At 44.5% G+C, this 25,322-nt stretch overlaps 1 protein-coding gene across 2 annotated transcripts in view; it reads right to left on the reverse strand.

Annotated features, from left to right (window-relative positions):
• Window positions 1-1,423: 1,423 nt before the first annotated feature.
• Window positions 1,424-25,322, reverse strand: part of PRELID3B (PRELI domain containing 3B) — a 207,061-nt gene continuing 183,162 nt past the window's right edge. For both annotated transcript variants that reach the window (XM_044089978.1, XM_044089979.1), the window contains exon 6: window positions 1,424-3,552. In XM_044089978.1, coding sequence (XP_043945913.1) covers window positions 3,436-3,552 — 117 coding nt within the window. In that variant the 3' untranslated portion in view covers window positions 1,424-3,435. The remainder of the gene's footprint in view (window positions 3,553-25,322) is intronic.

Consider the following 25,322-nt stretch of genomic DNA (forward strand, 5'->3'; position numbering starts at 1 on the left):
CTGTCCTCCATACAATTCTTTGGGAAGCCTGGTTGAATGTACAAGGGATCTTGAGCTCTTGATGTTATGTAGTAGAGTTTTGTATTTCTCTAGTATAGATCTGCTTATCTGCTATGCCTTTGCTGGCAAACAATTTAAGGTATGCTGGGGGAGTGGGGCATTATGGGTATAGGGGCGGAGTTCAAGTCAAAGCTCAAGCTAAAAAATGCAGCCGGTTCAGAGGATCAGAACTGAAACCCACGTTGATGAAATGAACAGGACAGTATCAGATCAGACTAAAGTTGCAAGAACAGTCAGTGAAAACAGCAGTGTCTACAAAAAGTAAACAGTGAAACAAATCCCACAATTCAGGTTATAAAGGGACCAAATGCACTGAAAATAAAACCAAAAACCGAATAACTTGTCCCAAGAAAAATCAGTCTACTCAGACACCATAGAAAAAAAGAGGTCCTACTCAGAGATCATAGAAGACATGTTAAAATTTGGAAAGACAGCTGGGAAGAATGCCAAGTGAAACTTCTCTGTTACACAACAAAGATCTGGAAAGGAAGATCAGTTTACCTTCAGAGCTAACCTAATCTTTACGGACATTAGCCCTCCTTTAAGCAATCTACTTAACTGGTGATGCCAGACAACTCTATGTCCTCTTCTAGCAAAAGAAACAGCTTCCTCAGCAGAAGAAATTGATAATTCAAGTTTCTTGTGACCCTGTTTAAAACAGTTCTAGTAGAGTGCTCTAAGTCGATAATCTAATAACGATCAGATTAAGGATGTTTACTATATGTTTCAGGGAAAAGTCTATGTCTACTATTTGCAACAAACATTTCCTTCAGGCTGAGAGAGATTCACCACATCCTGTGGTCACTGGCAAAGTTAGTACATGATTTGCCCAAAAGAATAAGTGCCTCCACTTCTGCTGCTGAAAGCTCTATAGTAAGACTTATTTTTTTTTTTTTTTTTTTTTTTTTAGAAGTTTGCTTTGATTGTTCATGCTTTTTTGGACTGTGTGGTGCAGAATGAAAAGTTTTGACAGCATTTGAGAAGAAACTTTTAGTATGACAGTCTGACAAGCTTCTCTCAGAAAGTGGCTTTGCCTCTCATAATTACAAACTATGTAAATATTTACAAATATGCACATTGGTCACATGTAAGAGGATCGGGGGGTGGTGGTCCTGAGCACAGTTTAAAGAGTTGCCATGCCCTACGGTGCTGCAACCTCAGCACTTAATAGAAGTGCTGTTGCTTTCCTCTCTCATGATCTCCAATGTTTCCAGAACCCAGGTCACTAAAGATAGAAAGCCAGCAATTTTGCCGTCTTCCATATGTTTCTTAGTCACTGGACAGGAAGTGGGGCAACATGGAGTTACTCTGGAGGTGCAGTGTTCAGTACTCAATGTTCACAGAAACAAGAAAAAGCACACCATTTGTTGGAGATTCTCCAAACAACAAATTTACCAATGTTTATTGGCACAAACATTAAATTTAAGTTACAAATATGGAGTTTTAACAGCAGCTTCTCAGCTGACATTACAATACCTTGGCCATGAAAAAAGATGGTACAAAATCCAAGTTTTATCAGCACCCACAAATCAGTGTGTTTCACAAAAACAGTTTCTATATGAAATATTATGCTCTGTAGAAGTAACTGTTTCATGAAGGTCTACTTTTTGCACAAAGTTAGGACAACCTCTAATCAACCGTGGCTCTGGAATACTGGTTTATCCCACAATCTGTTCCTATAAAAAAGAAATACAATAAATGGAGACTTCCTGCAGGGATACTGAGTAAGCAGACAATACTCCCATAACACACCTTAAACAAACAGTTAAACACTGAAGTCAACTCTACTTTAACAGGAAGCAAGCAAAATCCTCTTATCACACCACGAGGTTTCTATTTAAAAATTTGACAGCTGGGGAAAAAAAAAACCTTGTTAAAAAGAACACAAGTGACTGGTTTATATATTACGGCTGCAAACAAATAATGAAGTTAAGCAACATTCTCAAAGAGTTAGTTTTTACCCAATTATTCATGGGAATGTTCAGTGCAAGATTTGCAAAATATACAAGCACTGCAAAAGTGTACCAAATGTACAGTGTACTGGCCTCCCAGGCCAGAGGACAAACCTGTACTAGACGGTGGCCAATTACAGAGTGCCATATACAGACCGGGCTGCAACTTTTCTAGAAAGGTAAAGCCAGAAGTGCTAAAAGCCACAACTGCAGACTGACCTTCTGTAATGTTCCTTTCCACTTGCAATGCCAAACTTGCTGAGGAGAAACAAGTCTGAAATGGTGTCATGTTAAATTCAAAAACAAGGGAGCAAAATCCCATTTTAACTGACCATCTTTTCAAAGACACAGTCACTGAATGAATAACCCCCTAAATGGCAGCCAATGTATTTCCACCTGATCAGCGACAGCCTCTTCTCAGTCATGACTGCACAGCTGCAGTTACAAAACAAGACTGAAAAATGGTTCCCGTCCTTCTCTTCAATTATACAGATGCAGTCAAATGCTGCTATTACATAAAGTATTATAAATACATTTCTGTTATCAAAAACATTTTGTTTTACTTTACACTTAAATACTCAAATTACTTGCTTAATACTTTACAATCTGTCACCTTTAAACTTAAGACAGATACCTTCATTAATCAGACAAAAGTATGGTACAGTACATTTTGTTGGTCCTCAGTAAGACAAAATCCCCCATAACAAGACATAGCCATATCTACACGTATGAACCCATTACCCTAGCATGGTCTCACCATTACCAGTTTTGAAAATATTCAAGTAAAGATCTAGTGGAATACAGCCATGCAAGCTTTTCATAAGGATTTTTTTTTAAAAAATACACAAAAATATAAAATAAATCTGATGCTTAAACTCTCTTCCTGTATGTACCAGTATATAAAATTTTGCCGAAATGACAAAAAAACTGACTTTTGTGGGGAGGGAATGATTTAAACTAAACTGGAAACTTTTATGCTACACAGGTTTTCTATAGTGAACAAATAGAAGGGGCATTTGTCAGGCCAGAATTTTTAATGAAATACCCCAATACCACATGAACCACCTCTAAAGCATACAAAATGTCCTCCTGTTATTGCCTCTATAACTGCACACCGTCTCATTCACAGCACTGTCTAGAAGTTGTTTTAAACCACTGGTTTTAACAAGACTTCCCAAGGCATCCCCTGATGGCAGTTAATATAGTTATGCTTTGAGCTATGTCAGAGCCTTAAGCACCATCATTCACAGGTAATAAGGTGAAAAATTGCAGCTTCACTCCATGTACCAAACACAGTATCCCATCTAATATAGATGTGTTGCTTATTATTTTTCAGATCAGATAATAAATAAAGAATGGTGCACAGAAAGAGCTGCACATTTTCACCATCGATATGCACAGTGCAAGGCTTTTAACGCTAGTGTCAATCTTTTGGATATGCAGCCGCCATGGATGTTCGCAGACTCTCTCTTGCAGATGCTTTCAGTTCCTCAATCTCCGTGTTCAGTCTCCGGATTACCCACTCCATTGCCTCTCGACCCTGCAAGTTATAAGAGACACCAGTTACTGTTACTACTGCAACCAAGTCTCGCAATAGCATTACACAAATGATGCCATGTACCATGGACATAAAATGTAAAACCTGTATTACTTCTGCGATATCAACTAATGTAAAACAAGTTATGTACTCACCATAACGTTCAATGTATGTAGTCCATCTCGCCTCACATTCTTACCTGTGGGTTCGGAGCCGAATGTCAGCTCCGACTCAGCCATACTTTAGCTCAAAGTCTTTCAATTGGCTGGGCTAAGATTGTATCCCATGCTGCACTGCTCTCTATCCCCAGATCTAGTTTGCTGCGAGCACTAGCACTCACTCTCCATGAATAACACCACCTAAGGAAGGAAGAACAAACCAAGAATGAAGGGAATTCTGAAACCAGGCCTAACCTCTAGATCCTCTAGGACAGGGGGAAGGTGGGGGGTGGGGTGGGGAGAAAGAATGTGAGGCGAGATGGACTACATGCATCGAGCGTCATAGCGAGTACATAACTTCTTGATGTTATGTAGTCCAATCTTGCCTACATTCTTACCCGTGGGACAGAGTCCCCAGCACCTAAATCCTGGGAGGCTCAGTGGAATATACTCCTGAGCACTGTGGAACCAAAGGAAGACCTGCCTCTAGATACCACATGTAACTTGTAATGAGTAACAAAGGTGTGAGGAGATGCCCAAGTAGCCGCAGCACAAATATCATCCATAGACAACCCAGCCTGAAAAGCTGTAGACTTGGATACAGACCGGGTAGAGTGAGCCTTCACTCGGAACGGTAAATCTCTTCCCCCTGAAGTATAAATGAAAGAAATACATCTGGAAATTCACCTAGACAACGTGACTTTGAAAACAGGCGACCCAACTCTGTTTTCCGAAAATGAAATAGACAACTGATCAGATTTTCCGAGGTCCTTCGTTCTGTGTAAATAAAATCGTAATTGTCTGTGCACATCCAACTGATGAAATTTGAATTCTGCCTTGTTCAAGAACGGAGAAAAAAACATTGGTAATTCAATGGACTGGTTAAGGTTACTAATTGACGCTACTTTGGGAAGAAAGGGAGGATTCGGTCTGGGAGAAACCCTGTCCTTATGAAAACTCAAATAAGGTGGTTTAATTGATAAGGCTTGAAGCTCCGAAACATGTCTGGCTGACGTGATGGCTACCAAAAAGAGAGTCTTCCAAGTTAAGCATTTTAAATCACAAGTGGCTGCAGGCTCAAAGGGGGGTGAAGTAAGACCCTGTAGAACAAAGCTGAAGTCCCAAGGCATAACAGGTTCAGAGACAGGAGGATGAAGCAACATAGTGCCTTTCAGGAAAGCCTTACAAAATCTATGTGCCATTAGATAGGCTCGGCTGCGACATGAAAAGTAGAAATCACTACCAAATGGACTTCAATGGTTGCGGCAGCTGATCCCTGGTTGAAAAGCATAGAGAGGGAGGAACTCCAGTACCGACTATATTGAAACCGTGTAAGGGTCAATCTGTTTGGCACGCTCCCAGATGGAAGATCTCTTCCATTTGCTGTAATAAATCATCCTGGTCGAAGGCTTATGACAGGAAGACAGAATATGAACCACATCCAGCGAAAAATGGTGAAGCCTAACTAATGACGGAAGTGGAATAGCCAAGCTGTCAACTGGAGGGTCCGAAGAGAGGGATAGAGCTGCCCTGACATACGAGTCAGTAAGTCTGGTTGTGGGTCCAGAATCCAAGGAGCGTCCATGAGATAGGGATGGAGAAAGGGGGACCAAATTTGATTGCTCCACACTGGCCTCGTCAATGCTTCCCAAGGATTGCGCTTTCTGAATAACCTTTGACAGCAAAGGAACCGGAGGGAAGGCATGTAGTAGACCTGAGGGCCAAACGTTGACTAGAGCGTCCCTGGGTGACTCCCCTTGAGAGGGGATAAGGGTGAAGTAGCTGCTGCATTTGGCATTAAGGGGGGCTGGCAAAAAGGTTGCAGCAAGGCTGACCCCACCTGCAGAAAATCTTCTCCGCAACTTGACAGTTCAGGGACCACTAGTGAGGCATCAGAATATCTCTGCTTAGCCTATCTGCAATCACAATTGACTTCCAAGGAATGTGCATTGCTACCAGAAAACGTTGGGAAGACACTGCCCACTGCCACACTCGCATGGCCTCTCTGCAAAGGGGTATGACTTTGTTCCTCCCTGTTTGTTCAGATACCATACCACCGACATATTGTCCGAGTGGATTGCAATAGTCCCGAGAGGAAGAAAGCTCTGAAGTGCTTGCAATGCTAGTAGCACTGCTCCCATCTCCAGGACATTGATATGCAGATGCATCTCATGCTCCTGCTACGTGCCTTGGACTGTCCTGCCTAGATAATGCCCCCCCACCCCATCTGGGAGGCATCCGTGGCAACCAGAAGTGAAGGAACAAAGGGTTTTCCCACACTGAGGTTGTCTTGTGTGAAGCCACCAACTGAGATGCTGTCTGCACCTGTCCGAGCAGAATAGGGTGAGAAAGTGGAAGACGTTGAAGAGACAACTGGGCAAAGAGTAGCCACTGAAGGAGCCTCATATGTAACCTTGCCAGGGGAACTAACATAATCGTAGCAGCCATCGTCCCCAACAATTGGAGGACCAATCTTGCCTTCACTCTCCTCAGAGGAAGCAAGGCGTAAATCTATTGTTGTGAAACTCCGATTCTTTCCTGTGGTAAAAACGCCCGCATGAGCATGGGGTCTAATTCAGCGCCTATAAAGGTGACATGCTGCGAGGGCAACAAGCAGATTTTTCCCAGTTCATGGTGATGCCGAACTGTTGACACAGGTTGATAGTGGCGTCTATGGTCTGAAGTAGCCAATGCCTGGTGGTGGCAGTAAGGAGCCAGTCATCCAGGTATGGAAACGCTTGGAATCCCTGACGTCTCAAGGGAGAGGTCACCACTGCCATGCATTTGGTAAACACCCTAAGGGCTGTGGTGAGACCAAAGGGCAGGGCTCAAAACTGTAAGTGACTGGCTCCCAGCCGGAAGTGTAGGTGACTTCTGGATGCCTTGTCTATCTTTATGTGGTAGAAAGCATCCTTGTGGTCGATAGAGCACATCCACACATCTTTTCCAAACAATGGGAGAATAGATTATAACGTGGCCATTCGGAACGTGGACTTTTTCACATGGGTGTTCAATCGGCTGAGATCCAAAATGGGTCTCAGGTCCCCTGTCCTTTTTGGCACCAAAAAGAATCTAGAGTAAGTCCCTAATCCAATCTGGTCTGAGGGGACATGTTGGACGGCTCCTTTTTCTAGCAGCTTTGAAACCTCTGAAGCTGCGGAATCCCTTTGACTGGGTGGAACATCCGGGATTTTCGTGATTGGAGGGGGGAGTTTATGAGAAGGAAATTATATATCCTCCGGAAATTATTCCTAGAACCCATTGGTCCTGGGTGATACCTTGCCAGGCCTCGGGGTATAGTGAGATACGACCCCCGACTGGCTCCTGAAACGCACAGTCGGGCCTTCCATCAGGAGTGCTGGTAGGGAAAACCATGAAAGGAATCGTGGTCTCCCGAGTTACGAGGGCCTCCTCTGCCCCTAGGGCGGAGTCTACCTGAATAACCACCCCCCTCCCCTGCCTCTGGAGGGGGACTCACCTTGTGCAACAGGAAAAAACCTCAGATTTCTTGAACCACATTTTCCCACTCCTCTGGGGCTTGGGATAAGGCCTAGAGGGAAGGGGAAGGGAAAAACGGACTTCTACGGCAGACAGTTTTCCCCTCTTGCTCGCACCTAGTGAGAGTGTCTTTCACTTTGGTTCCGAACAAAGAGGAACCATCAAACGGGGCGTTGGTGAATGTAGACTTGAAGGCCTCTGCAAAATGACAAAGGCGCATCCAGGCCTGTCTAAGAGCGACTCCTGAACTTGCTGCCCTACTCGCTCCCTCGGCTGAGTAAGAGATCAGCCTCATGGAGGAGTTTGCAATAGAACTGAGGGTAGACATCTGAGCATTGACTTTGATCCTTCACCTCAGAACAGTTACCCCTTAGAGTATCTCCAAGCTCCTTTAGGAGATCTCTCTGGTGCTGTGCAAAGTGTGATAAGTAATTCAGTGACCGCAAAGAAAAGGCCGCTGAAGAAAACATACGCTTTCCGTACCAGTCCATGGTCCTAGACTCCTTGTTAGGGGGATGGGCGGTGGAAGAAGTCTCAGCCAATTCCTTCTTGGTGGCCGCTGCCACCACCATGGCATCCACAGGGACTCCCTTGGAGGCATCCACAGGGACTCCCTTGGATAGAAATTCCTTATCAGAAGGGGCAGACAAAAATTTATTGGGTCTCCTGGGGACTGGTTCCAACGAATCAGGGGTTTCCCACACCATTCGACAAACCAGATCCAGAAGCTCGAAGGGTGGAGACACCCAGGAGGTGGAGGGCTGAGCACCAAAGGCATTCAGGAACACAGACTCCTCTTTAGAGGGGGCTTTGGATCACCTCTTTGCTTCAAAATCTCTAGGATGTCAGAGAAAGAAACATCCTCAGAGGATGACTTGGGGGACCCCTCAGATTCCTCCAGGTCAGTGTCCGATGTCAGAGACTCATCTTGGAAATCTATGTGCTTCCTCGTGCACATTCTCTTTCTGGGTGGCTCCTCAGGCAAAAACTGAGGGGCCCTCACAAATATGAGGACCACTCGTGGGGGGTATCCTGAGGCCTTGGGGCTCCGCTGTCAAGAGATAGAGGGCAATTAGAGACCAGCACCAGTGCTGAAGGGGACAGAGTGACCGAACCGTATGATGCCACTGACTACCTGACCAGCACGTGCCACATGGCCTTGAAAGCTGGTCCCCCCGGGTCCGAAGATCGACCAGACATGGAAGACCTAGGCTCAGAAGGGACCAGGTCCGAAGCAGAGACAGTCAGGCTTCCCAGAGCCAAAGCACTGAGAGGGAGACTAGGAGCCGAGAGATGTTCCGAAGCCTCCCCCTCGGGTCCGACCAAGGAATCCTGAGTCCTGAACCCCATGGACAGCACCGGAGTTGGAGCGGATGTCGGAACAGATAAGCCAGGAGGGGCTGTCTGAACCGACCTAGGGACATCAAACTGAGCAGAGCACCTCGGCTCCGAAAGCGGAGATGCGCTTGGAGGAGGAAGTATCGACGCAGGTAGAGGGACCGGCTCCGGAGCCGACTGGGTCAGAGCCTAAAACAATTTAGCCAGTACCGGTGACTGGAGAAGTCTCTGCACCACTATCGACATCGACATCCGATAAGGTCCTGGAGGATTTAGAGGATAGGGAAGGAGATAAGAGACTTAGTCTCTCTGAAGGAGAGCTGCGAGGAGAGGAGATACCGTTCCTAATGCTAGGTGACAGGCTCCGAACAGGCTCCAAGATAAAAGAAGCTGAAGCAGGTTCCATAGAAACAGACACTTCCTGTGGCCCCGAGGACAATGGAGCACCAAGATTTAGTTGTTTTCTCTGGTGGCTCCATGGCTGATGGAGCCGGGGATCGCTTTTTAGCCTTAGAAGATTTAGCTTTAGATGGAGAAGACAAAGCTGAAAGCACTCTCCAAACCCTCCACGAAGGAGGGTTTCAGAAGTCCTTTCAAAATCAGTTTGTTCTTCCTTTCCTGAAGAACACGTGGGCTAAAAGCATGACAAAAAGTACACTATTCCTGGAGGTGAATCGTTCCCAGACAGTGTACACAGAGTGCCCATCAGCGATGGACATCTTATAACTGCACTTCATGCACTTCTTAAAGCCAGAGTGCATATGCTCCTTAGTATCTTTAGACAGTCACTACAAAAACTGACACTAACCCAACAACCAGACCAACGGTCAATTAGCCACAAGCGCGGGAACAGAACAGACAGACAGTACACCACAAAGACCTCCAACTTAAAACGGTCCTAGAACACCAGGTCAAGAGGGAGTACTAGTTCCTCTAAATTAAATGGTCTTAGCCCAAGGGAAGGTAAGTTAGCACACAAAGGTAAGCGAGGGGACAGACTAGGTCCTCTAACTGAGGGCTAGTGGGATACCACAAGAAACATGCTAAGACAAAAAAAAAAAACTTTTCCACAAAAACACTCAAAGATAACACAAACCGCTATGAAAACAGCTTTTTTTGCAAAAACTTCTCTGCTATAAAGATGAAAAAAATGCTTAGCCACAGTCAAGAGCGAGACCACATCCGAGCTACACGAGCGGCAAACATGATCTGGGGATAGACAGCAGTGCAGCATGGGATACCATCTTATCCCAGCCAAATGAAAGACTTTGAGCTAAAGTATGGCAGAGTCAGAGCAGACATTCGGCTCCGAACCCACAGGTAAGAATGTAGGAGAGACTGGACTACATAACATCCTGTATTACTTCTACGATATCAACTACTACAGGCTGGCAATGCAGACAGAAGCTGCTTACTACCTCTAGCACACTCTTATGCAAAGGCACTAAGGCACCTACCGATGACAAACATACCTGTGAATTCTGTTTTGCTGAGTATTATGAAAACAAAAAATACGATAATGCACAGAAACCCAGAAAGATGTTAAAAAACTGCAGTTTAATTTACTAAAAAAGTGAAATTCCATTCTAAAAACAAAAAGCATTAATTGAACTAATAGATGAATCTATCGATTAATAATGGTCCGAGCTATCTGGAACACCAATATCTGTGCCGCAGCAAACTAGATCTGAGGTAATTCCAGCAGTGCATCATGGGATAAGGGGCTTGGTCTCGAGCTACTGGCAAACCTTGAGCTTTGCTATAGGCCGTGTCGGATCAGCTCCGAACCAATCAGTGAGAATAAATAGCGAGATTTAACAATTTCACATCTGCAGTTTAATTTACTACACAATTGAAATTCCATTCTAAAAACAGAAAGCATTAACTGAACTAGCACAAACTGTATTCAAAGGTACCTGTAATATTGCAATTTAAATTTGTACTAGGTACCAAACTTCTGCTCTCAGCAACCTGACGGTGCTTGCTCGGATGATTTCTTGTACACTCTTTCCCCTGTGGGTATAGACCACATACTTTTCTCTCTGGGTGCACTGCTTACCTGTGATAAGAACTAAAATGACTCCAACACCCATACTCCAGTTTGTCACCAGTATATGGTTCTATTTTAAATTCTATCAAATGGCAAACTGATCAGTACCTCCCTATATTTGTGATGTAAATATTCATGGCCCTTTGTCTGCAACTTTGACATCACCTACCCTCATTACCTCTACAATAATATTCAAAATGATCATTAGCTACTTCATTGCACCCTCACTATTCTCTATTTGCACTAACCTCCACAAAGTTAAAAAAAATCTTCCCACTCGCTTATAAAACGAGACCCATGTACTCCACACCTATTACCCATTTGCTAAGTCCAAGATATTTTTTCTTGTTAACTCACTACGTTTTGAAGGCATTTTCCCCAATCCTGGGCCACAAACAACTCCCTCTACTCACAGTAATATCTACCCCAACATCTCCTCATCATCTCCTAGTCTATCCAACATTTCTCCCCCGCTACCTCCTTAAACTCTGCTAACCTACCACCTTCCAAAAACCTAACACTCTCTTAATATACAAAGTATAACCAATAAAAGTAAACGCTCATCACTCCCTAAATTACTCTATATACCCCAGACTTTCTCATTCTTTGAAAAGTACAGTTTTGTACCTACCATAAATGTAGATGTTAGAGGATCCACATTGCTGCAGTCCTAACTATTGGGTAGTCCGCTGTCCAGTCGGCCCGAATACCAAAGTATATGGCTGACGTCGGTCAGGGCGCATTAGACTGACGTCAGTACGTCAGGGTACTAATGCGCATGACCGACGTCATATCCTCAGTCTTTTCTTGCCCCAGATGTCAGAAGACCCTAAAAAGATGAGGCCAAAAAACCAAAAACTCCCAACAAACCTGCACCAAAATATATATATACAAAATATACAAGATTAGCAGAATATAACCTCACCTACACAACCACCCCTAAACACAGAGGGGAAGGAGGGAGGGTAAATTGGACTGCAGCAATGTGGATCCTCGAACATCTACATTTATGGTAGGTACAAAACTGTACTATGTTCTTCATTCCACATTGCTGCAGTCCTAACTATTGGGTAGAATCCCAAAGCAGAGGTAAGGGAGGCTGGCAAATCATAAGGAAGCAGGAACTGACAACATGCCTTGCAAAATAGCTGTGGCAAAACCAGCCCTAGACTTAGAGTAGAGAGGAAGGTGATAATGCTTAGAGAAAGTATGCACTGAACTCCAAGTAGCTGCCTCCAAAATATCCTTAGTTGCCACCCCTCAGAAATGCTGTTGAAGTGGCAGTAGCCCTAGTGGAATGAGGCCTAATCCCAGCTGGAATCTCCTTGCCATGATGGGAATAACAAAATGTAATGCAACACCCAATCCATCTAGAAATAGTTTGTTTTGACACAGGCTTGCCCTGAGAACTCAAAGCAAAAGAAACAAACAACTGCTGAGACTGCCTAAAATTCTTAGTCCTGCTCAAATAATAACGCAATTGCCTGTGTACATCTAAAGTGTGCAAAATCTTTTCCCCTTTATTTTGGGGATCTGCATAAAAAGTAGGCAAATGAATAGTTTGGTTTAAAGCCACACTAGAAACCACCTTAGGCATAAAGGAAGGATTAGTACGAAGATACCCTATCCTTATGAAAAATCAAAAAAGGCTCCACTGCCATAAGGGCCTGCAACTCAGAAACCCTTCTTGCAGAAGTAATGGCCAACAAAAAAGCAGTCTTCCATGACAAGTATTTCAAGTCAGCAGTAGCCGTGAGGCTCAAAAGGTTGTAGAGTAAGTTTCTCCAACACAAAATTGAGGTCCCAAGCAGGAGTAGGAGCTCACGGGGGGTCTTATATTCTTTGCCCTCTAAGAAATTGCTTGAACAAAGGATGAAAACAATGGTGGGTCACAATCATAGTGAGCTGAAATTGCTGCAGCATGAATCTTAATGGAAGAGAAAGACAAACCTTTGTCCAATAACTCAGTAAGATATTGAAGAGCCACACTCAGATTTGGCTCCGAAATCTCCAAATTGTTTGCTGCACTCCAAAATAAAAATCTCTTCCATTTTTCTGCGTACACTTTCCTTGTACTAGGTCTCCTGGCTTCCATAATCACATTTAAAACTTGTTGAGGAAGTTGAGACCTGCTGTCTTTCAAAACAGAATATGCCAGGCTGTTAGATGAAGAGAGTGAAGCTTGACATTGAGCAGGTGACCGTCTCTGAGACAACAGGTGTGGAATCAAGGGTAAAGGCCATGGAGGCTTCTTTACCAGACTCCTCAGTAATGGGTACCAGTGCTGCCGAGGCCAATCTGGAGCTATTAAAATCATCCTTGGCTTGTCTTGTCTGACCTTTAGAAGCACCTTTGGAAGAAGAGGCAGAGGTGGAAACGCATACACATGAAGAGTTTTCCAACTGAAAGAAAGAGCATCCACTTTCCAAGCTGTATGATGAAACATCTTTGTGCAAAACTTTGGCAGCTGGTGGTTTAGTGGAGAAGCGAACAGATCTATGTCTGGAGTTCCCCAGGACACTGTCAACTTTTGAAATACATGAAGATCCAGTTTCCACTCGTGGGGATCCATGATTTGTCTGCTTAACACATCTGCTAAGGAGTTCTGTGCTCCCGGCAGAAACCTTGCCTGAAGAGTTAGTTGCAAGCTGAGCGCAGTCTCCCATAAAATCATTGCTTGCCTGCACAATGGGTAAGAATGTGTTCCCCCTTGTTTGTTGATGTACCACATGACAGTTGTGTTGTCTGTTAGAATCAACACCTGCCCTGGAAGAAGTAACTCCCTGAAAGCCATTAATGCAAATTGGACTGCTAACATCTCCTTCATGTTGATATGTAGATGCTGTAGTCTGGCAGGCCACTTGTCTTGTATCCACTTTCCATTTAGATGAGCTCCCCAAGCAATGTCTGAGGCATCTGTCGTTAGAATCTGACTCGCCTCTGGCCGAGTCACAGAGAGTCCCTTGTTTAGGTGACATTCCTGAGCCCACCACAAAAATTCCTTTTGAATGCAAGGTATTATTTGAATGACAGTGTCCAAATCCTGGCAGTGCTGTGTCCATACATTTTTGAGATACCATTGTAGCTTCCTCATATGCAGTTTGGCATTGGGAAGTACCAGAATACAAGATGCCATGAACCCTAAGGCTTGAAGGACTGTCCTTGCAGTCAGCCCGGACTGAAGAGATAGTTGATGGAAGTAACTGGAAAGATTCTTTTGTTTGTCCGGGGTTAAAAAGGCCATCTGGGCTGCTGTATTCAGTCTCACACCCAGAAAGTACATGTCTTGAGAGGGTACTAGACTGGACTTTATTTCGTTCACAGAATACCCTAGGCATCTTAGCACTGCTATGACATATTCCAAATGCTGTAGAAGGTCTTCCTTTTCTTGAGCCAGAATCAGGCAATCGTCCAAGTAAGGATAGATTTGAATTCCTTTTAGCCTGAAGTAAGCTATCACTGGAGCCAGAACCTTTGTGAATACTCTGGGCAGTAGATAAGCCAAAGGGCAATGCAGAGAACTGATAATGAGAATTTCCAGCTCGAAACGCAGATACTTTCTGCAACTTAGTCTTATAGGCACATGAAGGTAAGCCTCCTTGAGATCTAAAGTTACCATCCAGTGATCTTTGCCCAGCAGAGGTAAAAGCTGTTGTAACGCCAACATTTTGAACTTGGGAATGTCCAGATAAGTGTTGAGGATAGATAAATCCAAAATTGGTCTCCACGTGTTCCCCTTTTTGGTACTAGGAACAGGCGAGAATAAAATCCTAGGCCCCTTTCTGGCACAGGAACCGCTGAATGGCCCCTATTTGGAGTAACAGAGAAATTTGCTTGTGAGCCTCTTGTCTTTGTAGAGGAGGAATGTCTGGCATGCCTTTGAAAGGAGGCAAGGTATGGAAATAAAACCTGTAACCGTGGTGAATGATATCCAGAACCCATCTGTCTTGGGTAATTAAATCCCAATTTTCTTTGAAAAGAGACAGTCTTCCTCCCAACGGTGCTGCCAGGCGAGAATGAACTGGCAGCTGAAAAGGCAGGTCATTGGGTCTGCTTACGAAAGGACTGACCCCTACCCTCACCAGAAGTCTGAGCAGGGGAACTCCCTGTCCTAGGCCTAAAAGAACCCTGAGCTCTGCCCCTACCACGTCTAGACCTACCCCTAGACTGGGAATCAAAAGCAGGATAAGTCCATCCCTTAGCAGGCCAATTTCTACTAAACTTCGGAGGCTGCACCTGCAAAAAATCTTTAACAGTTTGCATAGACTTAGCCTTGTCCTCCATTTTCTTCAAAACTGCTTCTACAGGCGAACCAAACACATCAGACTGCAAAGGAGCATCCAAAATCCGTGTCTTAACATGCTCAGCTAAATTCTGATCTCTCAACCAGGCGTGCCTACGAAGAACAGAACCAGTGGCAGCCACCCTGGAGGAGGCCTGCACAGCATCAAAACCACATTGCAAGGAATGTTTACCCACCTGTTCAGACACATGAACTAAATCCTGCAACTCTTTACACTCAATACCTTCCGCCAAAGCATCCACCTAAGATTTCAACTGTGAAAGAAGATAATTCTGATATTTCAACATGTGAAACTGACAATTCAACACCCTCATGGCTAAAGTGGAAGAAGTATACACTTTCTTTCCCCATCTATCCAAAGCCCTTGCCTCTATCAGGAGGGACAGGATTTTTAACAACTGAGGCCTTCACACCTTTGGGCCCCTGAGAGACAGTTTCCGGGTCTGCCCTAGGACTCTTAAAAAAGATACTTATGAGCTTCAGGCACCCTATAATACCTATCCGGTTTAACTGGGGCAGGAGGCAAAGAATCAGGATTCAGGGAAGCCTCTGCAAAAACATCTTCCACCACATTCAAAACAGGAGGTATAGCTAAAGGCCTATGCTGGGGTAAAAACAAGAATTCCCTAAGCCTTTTCCTGGAATCAGAGAAATCTTGACCTTCCCATTTAAAATGCTCCCTCATGGAATGCAGAGTCTCTGAAAATGAAAAATCCTCAGGAGGAGAAGCTGAAGGAGTAGAATCATCCACATCAGAATCAGAATAAGGAGGGTACTCCTGCAAGTCTTCAGCAAGACTCAGAAGCCTCGAGCATTGCTCAAAACTCTCAAACTCAGGTTCCACCCTAGGCCTCTTATCAGGAGGGGCATAGAACCCCTTATCATAGTAATCAAATCCTCTGCCATTTTAAGCATATGTTTCTTAGGCAAAGACCCTGAAGCACTAGGAGAAACCCCCACTGAAGCAACACTTGGCCTGCCCCTCAAAGAAGCCTTGGAAACAGAAGGGGAGGCTCTAACCACCTTAGGAAGAGAGGGAAGAACAGCCACCTGAGAAGCCCCCTCAGCCTGGCCTACTTCCTGAGAGGAAACATCCTGTAACAGTAAAGTCTCTGCCTGAGACTCCAAAGAAACACCTGGCAAAACCTCCGGCTCCACTGAGTTTCTAAAGAACCGGCGTCTGGGACTGTCGGTTCTTCCACTCTAGGCTTTGCTGTTTTGTCCTTGCGCTTTTAGCGAAGCGGCGCCGGAGCATCCGACGGCATTTTATAGTTACAACGCTTCCCAAACACTAACCTGGCACAGTCTAACCTTCTCTTAATAGTGCGTTTGTTAAACCTAGCACAAGAGCGGCATCCAACAACGTCGTGCTCAGGCCCTAAACAAGGTATACACAAAGTATGGTAATCTCTATGAGGTATCTGTTTCCCACAAGAAATACAGTTATTCACTTTTTCTGACATCCGGTTAAATACTGAGGCAAGAAAAAAAACAAAATATTCCCCAACGGGGTACTTAGCCAACTTTGATTTGGTCTGAAACTCTGGCTTCAGAAACTTTCAGAACGCCAACCTGCACTCGCAAAATTGCTTCTGCATCGGACCATGCGGCAAAAAAGACTGAGGATATGACGTCGGTCATGCGCATTAGTACCCTGACGTACTGACGTCAGTCTAATGCGCCCTGACCGACGTCAGCCATATACTTTGGTATTCGGGCCGACTGGACAGCGGACTACCCAATAGTTAGGACTGCAGCAATGTGGAATGAAGAACATCATGGCTACAACCACATATCTCTGACTCAGTTTACCCTCAGGCTATAATATTTTCAGACTTTGTCAATTTTAGCCATTCTATACTCAGAACAACTCACTTTTCCCTCTTCCCAAACCCCTCCCAACTTTCACCCTGCTGAAATTCTCATAGTCCATTGTAAACTTAACACAAAAATCTCTCTAGCTGCCATCTATAGCCCCCTCCCAGAAACATTCCAATCCTAGAGCAATTTCTCTCTAGCATCAATGAGAACATCGCCTACGAGACCATTATCCTGGGGATGTTATCATCGACTGGACTACTGTAAAATCCACCTCTCCCCATAGCTGCATTAACCTCTATGGCTTCTCTCAACTCATCTCTTCTCCCACTCGATACAATAAAAATACCAACACTGCCACAATTCTTGATTGGATTCTCACTTCTAACCCAAACCTCTATCACAACCCCTGTACTCTTCCCAATTCCCTCAGTAACCATCTTCCCACCTTAGTCTATGTAGTCGGGGTAAATGTCTATAGACTCCACCACTTTGAAGCTGGAGAATTTGCGACAATCTTTTAATCCCACTTCCTTAAACATACTTTCCTCTGTCAACTGGTCCTTCTTATACAACCTTCCACTTGACAATGCTGTCTCCAGATTCAAATGACATCTTCTTAATACTTTAAAACTCTTTGGCCCCCACTAGAAAAGTTAGACTAAAATCTAACTTCTCACCTTGGCTACCTCAACCCACACGTAACCTTATGCTAGAGAGAGACAGAGCCTGGAAGATCCAGAAAAAAAATCTCCAAACATCTTCAAACTTGGAGAACTCCGGAACCGCACCAAAAATCACATTGACAAGACAGTACCATCAGAAACCACTAAATAATCCTCACTCCAACTCCACATTTTGGAATATTAATAAGCTCCTTTATCCAGGTAAGTCTACTACACCTTGTCCCTCTCCAAATAGCTCAGACCTGGGTACAGCTACCCTTCTAAACCCATTCTTCAAATAGACTCATCAAAAATCTTACTAGAAATAAAAATACAAAATCCATCCACTGCTGATCCCATTTCCACCCTCTTCCTTCTCTCTGAAACCTGCCCCCACTGCTTATATCAGATCTCTTTCTCTCTAAAGAGACCAGGTTATCCTTCTGCCGACAACTTACCTCAATTCCTCAAAAAGGACAGTTTTGTACCTACCATAAATGTAGATGTTAGAGTGTTCACACTGCTGCAGTCATCACACTTGGGTTATCCTGCCGTCAGGTGGTTCCCCAGTCGGCCCGAGTTCCAAAGTCTTGGTCCGGCGTCGGTTGCTGTCGCTTCCTCCCCGACGTCAGTGTGACAGAGGTATACAAGTTGCAGCCAATGCCATTTTCTTCAGTTTTTCTTGCCCCGCGATGTCAGGTGCCCACAAATAGGTAGGCAATTCAAATTCCCAATATAACATAAGTAAGAAAAGCAAACAACTTTCAGTTACCAGCAAATACTCCCCATAGGTAGTGAAGGGTAAATGACCTAGGTACGCACCAGCAGTGAAGAGGGGAAGGAGGGAGGGTAACCTGGACTGCAGCAGTGTGAACACTAACATCTACATTTATGGTAGGTACAAAACTGTACTATGTTCATCGTGTTACACTGCTGTAGTCATCACACTTTGGTAGAATCCCAAAGCTGAGGTGGGGTGACTGGTACTATAATGCATTTGGGGTGGCTATAAGGCCCTGCAGCACTTTGGTAGAATCCCAAAGCTGAGGTGGGGTGACTGGTACTATAATGCATTTGGGGTGGCTATAAGGCCCTGCAGCACTGCAGAGGCGAAGCCAGCTCTGGATTTGGAGTATAGAGGCAGGTGGTAATGCTTGGTGAAGGTATGCACAGAGCTCCATGTTGCTGCTTCCAAAATATCCTTGGTAGGTACTCCTCTGAGGTAGGCCGTTTGAAGTGGCTGTTGCCCTGGTGGAGTGAGATCTAATGCTGGTAGGCACAGGTTTTCCATGGTGTGTATAGCAGAAACGTATGCACTGTCCTCTCCATTTTGAAATAGTCTGTTTTGAAATGGCTTTTCCCTGTGCTCCTGCAGCACATGCAACTAATAATTGCTCAGATTTTCTGAAAGCTTTGGTTTTGTCCAAGTAGAAGCGTAACTGCCTGTAAATGTCCAAAGAATGCAGTAGTCTATCCCCTTTATTCTGTGGTTTTGGATAAAAAGTTAACAAGTGAATAGTTTTGCTCAGAGACACACTTGAAACCACCTTAGGCATAAAAGTAGGGTTAGTTCTTAAAAAAAGACACCCTGTCCTGGTGGAAGATAAGGAATGGTTCCACTGCCATTAGTGCCTGTAAAAACTCTTCGTGCTGATATTAGTGCCAGGAGCAGAGCAGTTTTCCAAGAGATATTTTTTTAATTCTGCTGTGCTAGCTTGATCAAAAGGAGGCAAGGTCAGTTTTTCCAAAACAAAGTTGAGGTCCCAAGTTGGATTAGGTGCTCTACGGGGCAGTCTTATGTTTTTTGCCCCTCTGAGGTATTGTTTTAGCAAGGGATGAGAGAAAATTGGTGGATCCGTGTTGTAGTGGGCACAGATGGCAGAGGTGTGCATCTTTATGGATGAAAAGGTAAGGTTTTTGTCCAGCATCTCAGTCAAATATTGTAGTATCTGAGGAATGTTTGGCACCAGAGGGTCAAGGCTGTGAGCCTGGTTCCAGGCACAGAATCTCTTGCATTTATCAGAATAGGCTTTTCTGGTACTGGGCCTTCTGGCCTCCAGGATGACATCCATAACTGCTTTGGAGAGAGGCAGTGCTTGTTTGGCTAAGGTATCTTCCATGCAGCTAGGTTTAAGGTCTTTAACTGGCTGTGGAGTATCTGATTGTTGTTCAGAGACAGCAGATGTGGTATTTGAGGCAAAATCCAGGGTGGTTCTTGTGCTAAGTTTTTTAAGATTGGGTACCAGTGCTGCCATGGCCAGTCTGGTGCAATCAGGATCATATTTGGCTTCTCTTGCCTGGCTTTTATGAGTACTTTTGGAAGAAGAGGCAAAGGTGGGAAAGCGTATACTTGTAGGTTTTTCCAGCTGAATGAGAGGGCATCCACTTTCCATGCTTGTGGATGGTAACTACTTGTGCAAAATTTCTGTAGCTGGCAATTCCTTGGTGATGCAAACAGATCTATGTCCGGGCTCCACCATTTTTGTGTTATCAGTCTGAATATTTGTGGATTTAATTCCCATTTGTGGGGATCCATGATATTTCTACTTAAGTCGTCTGCCAGTGTGTTTTTCTCTCCAGGCAGGAATTGTGCTTGTAGATGACCTTGATAGTTTATGGCTATGTTCCACAAGGTCATGGCTTGTCTGCAGAGGGGGGGGGGGTAGGAATGGGTGCCCCCTTGCTTGTTTATGGACCCCATGACTGTGGTGTTGTCTGTCTTTAGTAGTAGTTGTCCTGGATGCAGCAGGTCCTTGAAAGCTATAAGGGCATTTTGTACAGCTAGCATCTCTTTTTGGTTTATGTGAAGATGCCTTTGTTCTATGGGCCACTTGCCCTGAATACATTTTCCTGCCATGTGTGCTCCCCCAGGCGTAATCCGATGCATCTGTTGTCAGTGTTTGCCTGGCCGTGGGTTGAGTAAAAGGCTGACCCTTGTTGAGGTGACAAGCTTGAGCCCACCATCGAAACTCCTTCTGAAGGCAAGGCATTAGTGGTATAAATTTCTAAACTTTGACCATGTTGAGACCATACACTCTTTAGGTACCATTGTAGTTTCCTCATATGCAGTCTGGCATATGGAACTAGTAGTATGCAAGATGCCATGTAGCCCAAGGCCTGCAGAATTTTTCTTGCAGGGAGTTGGGTCTTTGTTGCCATCAATTGAAAGTACTGAGTCAGTTGTCCTTGCTTGTCTGGCGCGAGATAAGCCATCTGGGCCGTTGTGTTCAAGCTGGCACCCAAGAATATTAATCTCGTGAGGGGCACTAGTTTTGATTTTTTGTTTACTGTGTACCCCAGGCAACTTAACTTTTTTACAAACGCCAGATGCTTTAGGAGAACGTCTTTGCTCTCTGCTTGAATCAGGCAGTCGTCCAAGTACGGGTAAATTTGAATTCCTGTCTGCAAAATGCAATTACTGGTGCCAGACACTTTGTGAAGACCCTGGGCGCAGTAGATAAGCCAAAGGGCATTGATAGTGCACTGGACCAGCTATGAATCTGAGGTATCTTCTGCAGTTTTGTCTGATCGGGACATGCAGGTATGCCTCCTTTAGGTCCAAGGTCATGAGCCAAGCTTGCTTGCCCAGCATGGGAAGAAGCTGCTGCAATGTCAACATTTTGAATTTCGGAACATCCAGGTAAGTGTTTAGAGAAGAAAGATCCAGAATGGGCCTCCAGGCTTTGTCTTTTCTGGGCACCAGAAAGAGTCTTGAGTAAAATCCTTGTCCTCGCTCCTGTGGAGGTACCTTTTGAGTAGCTCCCATGTTCATGAGTGCTGTAATTTGTTTTTGAGCCACTGCCCACTGATTTGGTGGCAGATTTGGCATTCCTTTTAACCTTGGTAGAGTGTAAAACTGGAACCTGTAACCTTGAGATACGATATTGAGAACCCATTTGTCTTTGGTGATCATATGCCAATTGTGATAAAAAAAAGCCAGTTTTCCTCCCAAGGGGGCTGCCAATAGAGAGATGTTTGGCAGCTGTAGTGGGAAGTCACTGGGACTGTTTTTTGTAAGGTCGGTGTCTGTCTTCCCCTTCTTTCTGGCCTGATGCACCCCATTGTCGAGGCCTAAGGCCCTTGTGGCTGTCCTCTACCTCTTGGACGTCTGTATCTGCCCCTTTGAGGTCTGTCCGTAACTGGAAAGGACCAATTCTTTGTTGGCCAGTTTCTGCTAAATCGAGGAGGCTGTACCTGTAAGAAATCCTTCACTGTTTGCATAGATTTTGCCTTATCCTCCATTTTCTTTAATACCTCTTCTGCCTCAACTCCAAATAAAACATCATGCTGCAAAGGTGTATCCAGTAGTTTAGCTTTAACATGATCTGGTAACGTATGTTCTTTTAACCATGCACGTCTTCTAATGACAGAGCCTGTTAACTGCTGCTCTACAGGAGGCCTCTAAAGAATCAAAACCACATTGCAAAGTATGTTTTCCCACTAGTTCAGAAGCATGCAATAAATCCTGCATTTCCTTAAAATTAGGAGGATCTGTATCTGAAAGCATTTTTTGTTTCAACTGAGACATCAAAAATTGCTGATATTTTAGCATGTGAAACTGGCAATTTAAAGCTCTCATTGCTAAAGCTGCAGACGTATATACTTTCCCCATCTGTCTAATGCTCTGGAGTCTCTGTCAGAGGGAAATGGATTCTTTCCTGATGAGGCCTTAACCCCTTTGGGTCGCTAAGAAATAGTTTCTGGGTCTGCCACTGGGCTTTTGTACAGAAATTTGAGAGAGTCAGGGACTCTACCTGTCTGGTTTAACTGGAGCTGGAGGTAAGGAATCAGGATTTAAGCTGGATTAAGTGTACACATCATCCACAGTGTCTAACACTGGCAGAAAAGCAAGGGGTCTGCGTTGAGGCAATAGTAGGAATTCTCTGAGCCTTTTCTTGGATTCAGAGTAATCCTGGCCTTCCCAATGGAAATGCTCCCTCATGGTGTGTAAAGTTTCCCCAAAAAAAAGAGTAGTCCTCTGGTGGAGTGGGTGATGGAATTGCTTCCTCAGCATCAGAATCCTGATAAGGGGGTAAAGAATAACCTAAGTGAGGATGAATCTGAGGAAATGGACACCTGGTCGGATGAGTAATCTGCATCCTGTCTAGGCCTTTTATCAGGTGGGGGATGGGACCCCCTGATCAGAGTGATTAGGTCTTTGGCCATTTTGAGCATTTGTTTCTTAGGCATGGAGGCTTGTCCTGGAGAGTGTATTTGTTTCGTTGTTTTTAAAGGTGGCTTAGACTTAGAAGAGGATTTAATGCTTAGCTGTGTAGGTCTGAAGACACCCTCTGAAGCTGCGGGTTGCTCATGTACTCCGGGCAGGGTCGGTTTCGGTTGTCTGAAAAACTTGTGCCAGAGGGCCCAGCCATCTTCACTAGGGAGTCTGTGGCCACCTGTGGTTCTGCAGAAGCAGTAGTCAGGGGCTGCGAAGGCACCTCGCTGAAAACCGGAGAACTGGCGACTGGCCTAGAAGAGGCTTCATCAGTTTTGGGCCTCGGATGCCTGTCTTTGTGCTTTTTATGAATTGCAGTCGTTGGTAGTTCTGACGGCATGGTGTAATTAAATTTCCTGCCAAAGTAATGTCGGGCAAAATCAAACAGACATTTAATAGTGTGCTTGTTAAACCTAGCACAAAACCGACAACCAGTGACATTGTGTTCTGGGCCTAGGCATGGGATACAATAAGAATGGAAATCCTTATGAGGTATTTGCTTCCCACAAGAAATACAGTTATTAACTTTTACTGACATCAGTCTGAGGCAAGAAAAAGTTTCCTCAACGGGGTACTTAGCTTTGTAGAAGACTTCGGTTCTGGATTCGGAATGAAAATCTCAGGAGTCGTCCAACCGGCACTTGCGAACTGCTTTTGCTTCGGGCACTGCGCGGCAAGAAAGACTGAAGAAAATGGTGTCGGCTGCAACTTATATACCCCTGTCGCACTGATGTCAGGGAGAAAGACGTCAGGGAGAAAGAGACAGCAACTGACGCCGGACCAAGGCTGACTGGGGAACTGCCTGATGGCAGGATAACCCAAGTGCGATGACTGCAGCAGTGTAACATGAACATCTGCTGCCAACGCCACTGCCTATTCAGTCTCCATACTTATCAACGATCCATCTGTAAAAATACTGTACCCAACACATTTGGGAGAAATTCTATGTTATCCCCCTCCACAAAGGAGGAAACACTTCACAAACCCCTCCAAACTATTGTCCCATTGCTATACTATTCCCTCTCTAAAATAATGGAAAAATACACAAACAAATCCTTGAACACCTCCTACAGGAAAATCCTGTAACACCCACACAACATAGCTTTCTTCCCCATCACAGCACTACTGCCGCTTTAACCTTCACTCAAACCACTGCCAAAGCTCCCGATGAAAACAAGTTAGTCTAATCTCTTCCTTGATTTATCCAAAGCTTTTGACAGTCTCTCACAACCTGCTTCTATCCCAGCTCAAGAACCTTAAATCTTTCACAATCTACCATACTCTGGTTTACTAGCTACCTCTCTAATCTGTCAGATGGCAGTCAGCCTCCTCTCCTTTCCTTCCTATTCAAACTGGCATACCCCAATGTTCTATACTAGGGTCCCTTCTTCTTTAACATCTTTACTAATCTACACCCAGCCTGCCCCCACTCCTCTCCAATTCAGTATGCAGATGATTCTACTATATCTTGTTCTGATAATCTCCCCCACCTTCTCTTACCCAAGACTCAATGCCGTCTGTAACCAGCAAGAGGTAACCAGCAATGAACTCTAACGTAACCCTAAGAAAACAAAACTACTACTCTTCCTCATGAAATCTCTACAACATTGTAAAAACTCCTTCACAGTCATCTCTCAATGCTACTACTACTATCTCAGCTGAACCTCATACTAAACTCCTTGGCATCATTAAACTGATTTAATTGATTACCAACTTAAAGTTTGATATCCATGCATTTCGGGCCATCAAGAGACGTACCAAAAACTAGACCTACTATATTGGAATAAAATACCCAAGGACACCAAAAGTACAGTTTTGTACCTACCATAAATGTAGATGTTCGAAGATCCACATTGCTGCAGTCCTGACACTTGGGTAGTCCGCTGTCCCAGTCGGCCCGAATACCAAAGTATAAGGCTGACGTCGGTCAAGGCGCATTAGTCTGACGTCAGGGTACAAATGCGCATGACCGACGTCATATCCTCAGTCTTTTCTTGCCCCAGATGTCAGAAGACCCTAAAAAGATAAAGGCCAAACCAAAAACCAACAACACACCCAACACCCCTGTACCAAATATATGTACAATATATACAAAATCAGAAAGGTACAATCCCACCCACACAACCACCCCTAAACACAGAGGGGAAGGAGGGAGGGTAAATTGGACTGCAGCAATGTGGATCTTCGAACATCTACATTTATGGTAGATACAAAACTGTACTATGTTCTTCATCTCACATTGCTGCAGTCCTGACACTTGGGTAGAATCCCAAAGCAGAGGTAAGGGAGGATGGCAAATCACAAAGAAGCCGGAGCTGCCAACATGCCCTGTAAAATAGCAGTGGCAAAACCAGCCCTAGATTTAGAGTAAAGAGGAAGGTGGTAATGCTTAGAGAAAGTATGCACTGAACTCCAAGTAGCTGCCTCCAAAATATCCTTAGTTGCCACCCCTTAGAAATGCTGTTGAAGTGGCAGTAGCCCTAGTGGAATGAGGCCTAATCCCAGCTGGAATCTCCTTGCCATGATGGGAGTAACAGAAAGTAATGCAAAACCCAATCCACTTAGAAATAGTTTGTTTTGACACAGGCTTGCCCTGCGAACTCAAAGCAAAAGAAACAAACAACTGCTGAGACTGCCTAAAATCCTTAGTCCTGCTTAAATAATAACGCAATTGCCTGTGTACATCTAAAGTGTGCAAAATCTTTTCCCCCTTATTTTGGGGATTTGC

The sequence above is a fragment of the Protopterus annectens genome, chromosome 12.part0 (genome assembly GCF_019279795.1).
Source record: "Protopterus annectens isolate FY-2018-M chromosome 12.part0, PAN1.0, whole genome shotgun sequence".
NCBI lineage: Eukaryota > Metazoa > Chordata > Ceratodontiformes > Protopteridae > Protopterus > Protopterus annectens.